At 40.1% G+C, this 10,425-nt stretch overlaps 1 protein-coding gene across 1 annotated transcript in view; it reads left to right on the top strand.

Moving 5' to 3' along the window:
- Positions 1–7,353, top strand: part of CFAP53 (cilia and flagella associated protein 53) — a 37,476-nt gene extending 30,123 nt beyond the window's left edge. Inside the window, exons 6-8 of the mRNA XM_040478857.1 lie at positions 1,571–1,787; positions 3,636–3,738; positions 6,959–7,353. Coding sequence (XP_040334791.1) covers positions 1,571–1,787; positions 3,636–3,738; positions 6,959–7,187 — 549 coding nt within the window. The 3' untranslated portion in view covers positions 7,188–7,353. The remainder of the gene's footprint in view (positions 1–1,570; positions 1,788–3,635; positions 3,739–6,958) is intronic.
- The last annotated feature ends 3,072 nt before the right edge of the window (positions 7,354–10,425 follow it).

The following is a 10,425-nucleotide window of genomic DNA, read 5'->3' on the forward strand; positions in this document are numbered from 1 at the left end:
TTTTTTTTATTCTGTGGGTTGTAGTTTCACTTTTAAGGGATGGTATCCCTTGAAGTCCCAAGTCCAATTCATCTATATTTTGTTTTGTTGCATGTGCTTTTGGTGCCCTATCTAAAAATCTGTTCCTAAACCAAGGTCAAGAAGATAGTGGTCCTATGTTTTCTTCTTAGAGTTTTATAGGTTTAGCTCTCACATTTAGGCCTTTGATCCATTTTGAGTTAAATTTTGTATATGGTGTGAGGTAGGGGTCCAACATCATTCCTTTGCATGTAGATATCGAATTTTTCTAGCACCATTTGTTGAAGAGACTATTCTTCCCCTATCGAACTGTCTTGGTACACTTGTCAAAATCAATTGAGAGTGAATGTGAGGGTTTATCTCTGAACTCTCAGTTCTATTTGATTAATCTACATGTCCATCCTTAGGCCAGTGTCACATATCTATTTGTCTTGATCACTGTAGCTTTTGTGGTAAGTTTGAGATCAGGAAATGTGAATCCTCCACCTTTGTTCCTTTTCAAATTGTTTTGGCTTTTCTGGCTCTCTTGCATTTTCATATGAATTTAGAAGCAACTTGTTGATTTCTGCATAGAAGCTATTTGGGATTTTGATAGGGATTATTTTGAATCTGTAGACCAAATGTAGACTATTGCCATTTTAATAATATTGCCTTCTGATCCATGAATGTAGGATGTCTTTCCACTTATTATTTCAATTTCTTAGTTTTCAGAGTATACGTTTTGCACTTCTTTTGTTAAATTTATTCCCACATATGAGACTATGAATGCAAATGCATTCTGAGGGTACAGTTCAGACCTTGCTAGCCCCCCCTCAGATCTATGATATTCTCAAAAGAGATCAGACCAGAGACTAGATAGAACAGCACAAATATAATACCGTGAACAACAGAGAAGCCAACTAAAATGCCAGCATAATAAAGCCCAGTTTGAAGCCTTAGCTGCACATTAAAATCACTTGGGGAACTTTGTTCATTAGACAAGAATCTCTCAGGATGAGATTCAGTCCTTGGTACTTTTTTAAGCTTCCAGCTGATTCCACAGTATATCTAAGGCTGAGAATGTCTGTCACAAAGCATCAAGTGACTCGGCTTCTAGTCAGAGACTGTGCCATCATAGTAGTAATGACTTACTTTGTTTATCAGGTTACAATTTCATAACCTACATAAATGAAAAGCTGTATAATTGAAAATTATCTGGGAACTGCTTTGAAAAATACTTTGGGAATGTGTTTGAAGTAACTTGTTTAAAAATGTATTATAAAGCACAGGTATAAAGAATAGTACAATAAAACCCTCCTGTGTCCTTTACTTAACTTCAATAACCACCAACTACTGGCCATTCTGTATTTCATCTGTGCCCCACCCATTCCCTACCACCATCCCTGGATATTTCGAAATGAACCCTAGACATAATATTTCATCTGTAAATGTGTCAGTATGTAGTTCTAAAAGGTTGGGATTGTAGCTTTAAAATATTGTTTTAAAACTTAATTTTCCACACCATATCACATCTACATGTTTGACTACATGAGGTAATCTTTCTGTTGTGTAGGAAGAGATGGCAAGAGAACAGGAAATATATCGTCGATATGTGGCACAGAGGCGTGAGGAGGAAAGAGCTCAGGAGAAAGAATTGGACAGAATATTAGAGGCAGAGAAGGAAAAGAAGTTGGCTGAGAAGGACAAGGAGCTGAGACTTGAAAAGGAGGCAAGGAGACAACTTGTGAATGAGGTCATGTGTACAAGAAAACTTCAAGTTCAAGAAAAATGTAAGGAAATGGACTATAATAATAATATAGTGGGGCCTTCATTCAACTTAAACAGCAACCAAAAAATTTATTAAGTAGGTATTATATGTAAAATGATATGAGGATTAAGGCAAGACCCCTGCCTTGGAGAACTTATCTAATTTAGTACATGGAGTATAAACATACGAAGAGTTTTATATCCTAGCAGATTCTAAGTAGTCATGTGGGAGATGTTTCAAGGTTAAAGGAACAGTATGTCTATTGAATGGTCTGTGTGCCTTAGTAATTATAAAGGAGAATGAGGAGGTAGGGCACAGCACGCATACATACCCCTCCTCCCTTTTATCTGTCCTTCTTTTCTTTCTGCGGGTGTCTCTGTACCTTCATATCTGAATACCTTTACTTGGGTAGTCTTCCCTGTCTATGATGTTTCTGATCTTGAGAAATCCTGGAGATCCTTCAAGACCAGCTCAAATGTCTCATTCCTCAAATATGTCCCCTTATTCATAATAAATCCTCTTTCTGGGGCTCTCCCTGTGGCTTGCTCAATCTCTGTCTTAGCACGCCTTTGTATGCCCTCAGCTCCAAACAGTGCTTGGTCACAAAAGGAAATATCTGTTGAGAGGGTGAACAGCCACCTCCAGATTTCCATCATTCCATGTCCAGCCCAATGAACCGGAGAGGCAGTAGATGGACACATTTACCATTTGGGTACCACTAGACTCCACACAAGTTGTCTTTGCAGGAGAAAGCTCATCTTGGTTCCACTAATTGATTCTCCACTCCATGAATTATAACAGCCATTGAAAATTATTAGGCCCATGTTGGGTGGAGTTGTAAGAAAATTAGAAGAAAGCTTATAAACTAAAACGATTTCCGTGTTTACCCATGATAAATGTTTTAAAAGCTATTGAGGCAACATGGAAAATTTAAGTATTTGGGGCCATTTTTAAACAAATAAACAAAATCAACCATAATTCTACCACCCAGTGATAGGTACTATTCACAACTTCATGTATTTCCTTCCAGTATTATTACTATGTATATCATTCCCCTTCACAAGTTAGGATCATGTTGAATATATTGTTTTAGAGCCAGCCTTTTCCACCTATAAACATTTTTCCAGGTCATATTTCTTCAATTATAGAATTTGTAATGTTGCCTAGAAATCCATTATAAAAATGGACCATAATTTATTTTACCTAAACACAACTAATGGGCCTTCAGATTGTCTTGAATCTTTTTACTACTATTTTAGCATTGCAGGTTACTATCTCTGTACATAGTTCTTTTTGGCTCATGTATGATTATTTAAGGTAAGTTCCTGTAAATGGATTTGGGGACCAAAGATACATACATTTCAGATGTGTATTTCCCAATTGTATTTATTTTTCTGTGAACTCTGTTTTCTTTGTCGTTTTCCCCCCTTACTGGATGCTTATGTTTTTAAAATTTAATTTACAAAAGCCTTATATATTATATACTAAGGCTTTTTCCAATATTTATTTTGTCATAAATAAACTCTCATTAACATAAATGACAATAGAACTGTTTGTCCTCAAGAAGAAAAGGGTGAGAAGTGTTCTGACAGTGGTAACCTGGTTTGAAAAGGCTGATCATAGATTTGCAATGAAAAATGGTTAAGAAAAAAATATGTGTAGATCACAGCACATTCAAACCTAAACCCTCTTCTTCCCTTGATGAAGATGACTCACTACTTGATAAGATGACTACTTATTGACCTAAGATGTAGTCAGTGAGTGTAAGCTCTGCCTCTCTAAAGACAGGATGGCATTGATGCCCAGAGGGATGGCAGCAAGTCTTGTCTGAAGAAGGTCGTTTAGCAAAAATTACTTTTGTCTTTCTCAGTGCAACGAAAGGCAAAAGAACAGGAAGAGCGTGTTATGGAACAGGAACGTATAAATGAAGGTCTTAAAGAGCTTAATCGTGAAGAGAAGGAGAATTTTGCAAGGTATGATTTTGTTTTCTTTATTATTGTTTACTACCTAAAAAAAGGCAGATTTTTAGCATGGAAAGAGGACAATGTGCCGTTATTCATGCATTATTGACATTTTTTAACATCAGTATTAAATTTGTCTTAAAAGCTCAAGTTGGTTTACAGAATTTCATATAGAAATAAGCACCAGCCATCTTGGTAAAATTAAATTTTATTGCTATTGTGTATATTGTGATTATAGACATTAGATATTAAACTGGACAAACATCTTAAAAAATAAAATACATTAGAAACAATTTTTTTAAAAATAGGCCCCAACATTAAATCCTAATGAAATAACAAGAAGACTATTCTCCCCCATGAAACAAACCCTGAAACACAGTGTGGCTTCATTAGTTGGATTAGCAGAAATGGCTTATGGGGATAGCAGTCCATGCAAAATGTCCTCAGGAGAATTTTTGCAGCTTCACTGGATGGGAAAACTGAAGTGTTCTAGGCACTTTGGGAAATACCAGTGCCTTCCTTTGCTAAGTGGCCCTCTGATCACCACAATCAGACTGTGGTGGAGGAAACAGACAGATAGATGCCTCCTTGCAGCATTTCTTGGACCATAGCATAACCTTTCACTGATGACCAAGATACCCAACTCAGGTGACCAGTGTGGTGGAGGAAGATTTGGCTCTTCTAATTGCTGGTCACCCTTCCTGTCCCTTGGGCCTGTCCGCTGACTTACACACTCACTTGATGCATAGAAATAAGCTCTTTTCACTCTAGAAAGACTGTGGTTTATGTACCTGAACCTATTGTTAGTTTGGGGGTACTCACTTTAATATCTGGCCTACCCTGCTGACTTCCTGCTACTGCCTCTGTTCTGGAGGTCTTCTCATTTTTAAAAAGTTTATTGTTGGAGATGTGAGGGGACTTGACAAATAGAAACTTTCTTCCCTGCCCAACTTCTGAATCAGCTGAGAGAGAAGAAAAACAAGTGTATATGGAAGGTGTCACAGCTACCTATTGTTGCATAATAAAATAACCCCAAAATTTGTGGCTTAAAGTGAGTTATGATTATCTCTCATGATTGGTTGACAAGGCTCAGCTAGGTGGTTCTTGCTTAGGGTCCCTCATGTGGTTCAAGTCAGTTGTTGGACGGGGCTGCATTCATCTGAAGGCTCAACTGCCCTGGACTCCTCCAGTATCTTCTCATATACCTAGCAGTGTATGTTGAGTTGGGGAGCTCATCAGTATTATCACCCAGAACACCTTCATGTGGCCTCTCCATGTGCTTGGGCTTCTCCCAGTATGGTGGTTGGTTCCGACAGGGAGAGTTCCAATAGTGAGCATTCCAGTAGGCAGGAGGGGAAGCTGCCAGGCCAGGTAAGGGCTATGCCTAGAACTGACATAGCATCACTTTTGTCATATTCATATGACACTGGTCATTTTATGTCACTGGCCATAAAAATTGTCACTGGGCCTATGCAGATTCAAGGGGATGGAGACATAAGCCCTACCTCTTGATAAGGGGAATAGAGGTTCACATTGCAGAAGAGCATATGGAGGGGAGCTATCACTGTAACCATCTTTAGAAAATGGAATCTGCCACAGAGGCTTATGCATCTTTATTTTATGATAAAAGCTTCATTTCTGATAAAAGCTGATAAAAAATGTGGCTTATAGATTATAAAATGGCATGAGCACTATGGAGAAAAGTAGGAAGTATCCTCAAAAAATTAACAATAGAACTACCTTGTGGTCGAGCAATCCCACTTGTGGGTATATATCCAAAATAATTGAAAGCAGGACCTTGAAGAGCTACTTGCACAACTGTGTTTATAGCAGCACTGTTCACAATAGCCAGGAAGTGGAAATAACCCTAATGTCCACTAACAGATGAATGGATGAACCAGATGTGATATATATGTACAATGGAATATTATTCAGCCTTCAGAAGGAAGAAAATCCTGTCAGATGTCACTGCATGGATGAGAACCTTGAGGACACTATGCTAAGTGAGATAAGCCAGTCACAAAAAGACAAATACTATGATTTTGCTTATACAAGATATCTAGAGTATTCGAATTCTGCACAGCAAATAGAATGGTGGTTGCCAGAGGCTGGTGGGAGGGGGAGAGAAGGAGCTATTGTTGTTTAATGGGTATAGAGTTTCAGATTTGCAAGATGAAAACATCCCGGAGATCTGATTCACAACAATGTGAATGTACTTAACACTGCTGAACTATTACACTTAAAAATTGTTAAATGGTCAATTTTACATTATGTGGTTTTTACCATAGTAAAAAAAAAAAATCACACTATAAAATTTAATATGTGGTTTATATGTTTAAAATGTGGCTTGGGGGCGCCTGGGTGGCGCAGTCGGTTAAGCGTCCGACTTCAGCCAGGTCACGATCTTGCGGTCCGGGAGTTCGAGCCCCGCGTCAGGCTCTGGGCTGATGGCTCGGAGCCTGGAGCCTGTTTCCGATTCTGTGTCTCCCTCTCTCTCTGCCCCTCCCCCGTTCATGCTCTGTCTCTCTCTGTCCCAAAAATAAATAAACATTGAAAAAAAAATAAAAAAAATAAATAAAATGTGGCTTGTATGTGGAAGAAATTGTCTAGTTAATACGGAACAGAATGAGGCACCTTTACCCACCCAGTCACCAGCAGTACCAGACCAGTGCAGGTCTCTCCAGCAGAAAGCAGGGGAGAAAACAGGCAGACTAGCCTGTTCCGGTGTTACCATTAGCAAAGTCACTTCTTGGGGCACCCCGGTGGTTCAATCATTTAAGCGTCCAACTCTTGATTTTGGCTCCAGTCATGATCTCACAGTTCATGTGATGGAATACCGGTGTTGGGTTCCGTGCTGACGGCGTGGAGCCTACTTGGGATTCTCTCTGTCTCTGTCTCTCTCTCTCAAAATAAATAAATAAACATTAAAAGAGAAAAGTCACTTCTTCCTTGGGGAAGAGTGGAAGAAGAGATGGAGAGAGGCCAAGGACTCGCTCCAGATAGCAGGAAATATTCTGAGTGAACCAAATCAATATTTGTTCTATGTCTAGCTTAAGTATTATTGTGTAATAAACACATTATTGAATTTTCCATCTATTTCTTCCCCTCTCACCCTGATTTTCACAAATTATTTTAATCTGACTTCAAAAATTCCATTTTAATTGTAATGCCTTAAGTGAATCCAAATGCTTACCATTTGTAATTCTTTACTTTAACGTTTCTAATATCTTAGACGTTCCAGTTTGGCCCAGGAGTACAGGAAGCAACTTCAGATGCAAATGTCCTACCAGCAGCAGGCCCGGGAAGCAGAGAAGGAAGAGGAACGCAGAGAGTTTGAAGCAGGGATGGCAGCAAACAAGATTTGCCAGGACAAGATCCGGGAGATCCTATCGGTCCATCCCGTGCTGCCCCGAAACATTCATCCCATGCGGAGGGTGTGCCCGGATAAGCTCCCACCATAGTCTCACAGATGTTAATATATTTTTTCTCAGTCTTTTAATGTTTTTAACTACAGTATGAGTTCCTTTCAACTCACAGATAAACTTTCCTTTATTTCTGAGTTTGCATAATTCCACATAATGTTATTCCTTCAAATTAAACTTCATGCCTTTTTTTTAGGCTTTATAGCCTTTCAAGTCTGAATGAGCTATTTCCTATCACACAGTTACTTTCCTGACTTATCCCCATGCCTCTGTTTCATATTCATTTATTAATAGCTACACTTTCTTTCCCCCATTTCCTCTTGCCTCCTTTCTCTTTTGTCTCATATACATAACTCACCATATCAACAGGGCAGAGCTGGGCCTAGGAACCACTTTCATAAGCCCACTTATTTAGATATTACACAAATATGTACCGTCCATGTGCCAGGCACTATTCTGGTTCTGGGACTTTAGCAAGAACAGAACAAACCCCTTGCTTTTGTGGAGCTTACTTCCTGGTGGAAGAAACCAGGCGATGTGTTAAGTGTTATAAAGCAGGAAATGGCAAGAGTGCTCAAAGATCAGTTTGAGCAGCTGATACTTGAATGAACCACCCATATGGTTATCTGAGGGAAAACATCCCAGGCAGAGGAAAGAGCCAATGCAAGGGCCCTGGGGCAGAAATCTGCTTAGTGCATTTGAGACATAGAGTGGAGTGAGTGAGGAGAGAGTGGTAAGTGGTTGAAGATTAATCAGAAAGAAGGGGCCAGATGATGTAAGGCCTTGGAGCCATGGTAAAGACTGGCTTTTACTTGGCTGTGAAAAGCTGTTATAGGGTTTTGAGCAGAAGAGTAACATAGGATGTAAGAGGGTTGCCGGCTGCTGTGTTGAGAACAGACTTTAGGCAAAACAGACAAGAACAGACTCAGTTAAGGAGGGATCACAATAACCCAGGTAAGAGGTGGTGATAGCATGGTAGCCAGCCTCCAAGATGGCCCCTAATGATCCTCTCCCCTGTATTTCTGCCCTTGTATAGTCTCCTTCCACCCTGAACCATGGCTACCCTGTGTGACAAAGTGTTATAGGATCTTCTAGAGAGTCTCCTTAAAAGAGAAGGGAAGGAATTTTTGGAATGGTCGAGTAAGGGGCTCTGGAAATCCTCTCCCAAAATGCAATGATAAAATGGACACCATTGTCAAAAAGAGCCATTTCAGGCCTGGAAATTGACCAAAGGCATGCAACAGATTGAGAAGCATTTATTCAAGAAAATCTACTAAACCTTGGTAAGAATGGTGAGAATCTATGGCATTTTAGCCTGGAGCTGCTGCCATATCTCCCTCAGCTACGTGGGGCAATGGTTCTACCAAGGCAGGGCATGGTATGAGGACCTGCAGCCTCACTGCCAGATGACGCTGACTTGATTAGGAGCAGAATTTGGAAAAAAAAATCCATGCTTGGGGATTGTCAAAATAATAGTGATTTTTTAAAAAAATATTTTTAGAGTGTGAGTGGAGGAGAGAGGCAGACAGAGAGAGAGAGAAAGAGAGAGAGAGAGAGAGAGAGAGAGAGAGAGAGAGAATCTTAAGTAGGCTCCATGCTGTCAGTGTAGATCCTGATTGTGGGGCTCAATCCCATGACCCTGGGATCATGACCTGAGCTGAAATCGGGACTTGGATGCCCAACAGACTGAGCCACCCAGGAGCCCCAAAATAATAGTGGTTATAGTGGCAGTCAGGGAAGCCCAACATCACAGCTAACCTGAGGTTGTGATACTGATTGGGACAAGCAACAGACAGACCAGCCAGAAATTTAGAGGAAGATTTGGGGAACATGACAGCCATAATGGACTTTGATGTTTGAATGGGCTTCCATATATTCTTGGTAGTGTGGAAGGCTGTATGGGCATAAAGCTATATGCTTGCTCACGAAAGACCTAAATAGGTCCTAGTAGTCTATGGATCCTTGGCCAAATGTAAGGTCTTGAACATACAGAAGGTAAAAGTTGGGGCAGATTTGCAAATGGCCTAAACTTTAAATGAGTTCCCTAATCTTTACACAGATCTATCAGCAAAAGGTGCAAACCTTACAAGTTTAATCACTCACTGAGTAGTAAGCTACAGTGACCCAGGGCCACCCCTAGGAAGCCAGCCTTAAAAATAAAACAGGAATTAAAAAAATAAGCAGACATCAGCGCTATCTAGCCAGGTTGTATAAAGGTTTAAATGAAGTCTAGAATGTGTATGTAATTTGATTAACTATAGAGTGTTACAGACATGTGGATATTAGTATCAGACTCATCCCCCCCCCCATGCGAGGGTTCTCTCCTCGTTCTCTCATTTGTGTCCACCTTGCTCTTTTTGCACTCTTCCATTAATAGGGAGGTTCAGGGGCATCTGGGTGGCTCAGTCAGTTAAGCGTCTGACTTCGGTTTGGGTCATTATCTCACAGCTTGTGAGTTGGAGCCCCGCATTGGACTCTGGGCTGACAGCTTGGAGCCTGGAGCCTGCTTCGGATTCTGTGTCTCCCTCTCTCTCTCTGCCCCTCCCCCGCTCACCCTCTGTCTCTCTCTCTCTCTCTCAAAAAATAAACATTAAAAAATTTTTTAAATTAAAAAAAATAGGGAGGTTCTTTATATCAGACTGAAATCTATCTCCTCAAGGAAGTGTTTGCAAAACATATATCCAACAAAGGACTCATTTCCAGAATATATAAACAGCTGCTACAATAAGAAAAAGATAACTCCGTAGAAAAAAATGGACAAAAGACTTGTACTGACACTTCACAAAGAGAATAAGAAAATGGGTAATAAACAGGGAGGTGCTCAACGTTATTACTCACCATGGAAGTAAAATTAAAACCACCATGAATCTACACACTCAGCGAAATGGGTAAAATGAGAAAGACAAGCAAACAAGTATTGGAGAGAATATCAAGCAACAGAACTCTCCTACACTGATGTTAAGAATATAAATTTTAAGGGGGCGCTTGGGTGGTTCAGTCGGTTAAGTGTACGACTTCAGCTCAGGTCATGATCTCATGGTTCATGGAATAGAGCCCTGCATTGGGCTCTTGTGCTGACAGCTCAGAGCCTGGAGCCTACTTTGGATTCTGTGTCTGTCTCTCTCTCTGCCCCTTCTCCCACTCACACTCTCTCTCTTTCTCAAAAATAAACATTAAAAAATATATATAAATTTTAGGGGTGCCTGGGTGGCTCAGTCGGTTGAGTGTCTGACTCTTGATCTTGGCTCAAGTTACGGTCTTGTGGTTAATGGTATCA

This window comes from Herpailurus yagouaroundi, unplaced genomic scaffold (assembly GCF_014898765.1).
Source record: "Herpailurus yagouaroundi ecotype Mexico unplaced genomic scaffold, PumYag 142, whole genome shotgun sequence".
Classification (NCBI taxonomy): Eukaryota; Metazoa; Chordata; class Mammalia; order Carnivora; family Felidae; genus Herpailurus; species Herpailurus yagouaroundi.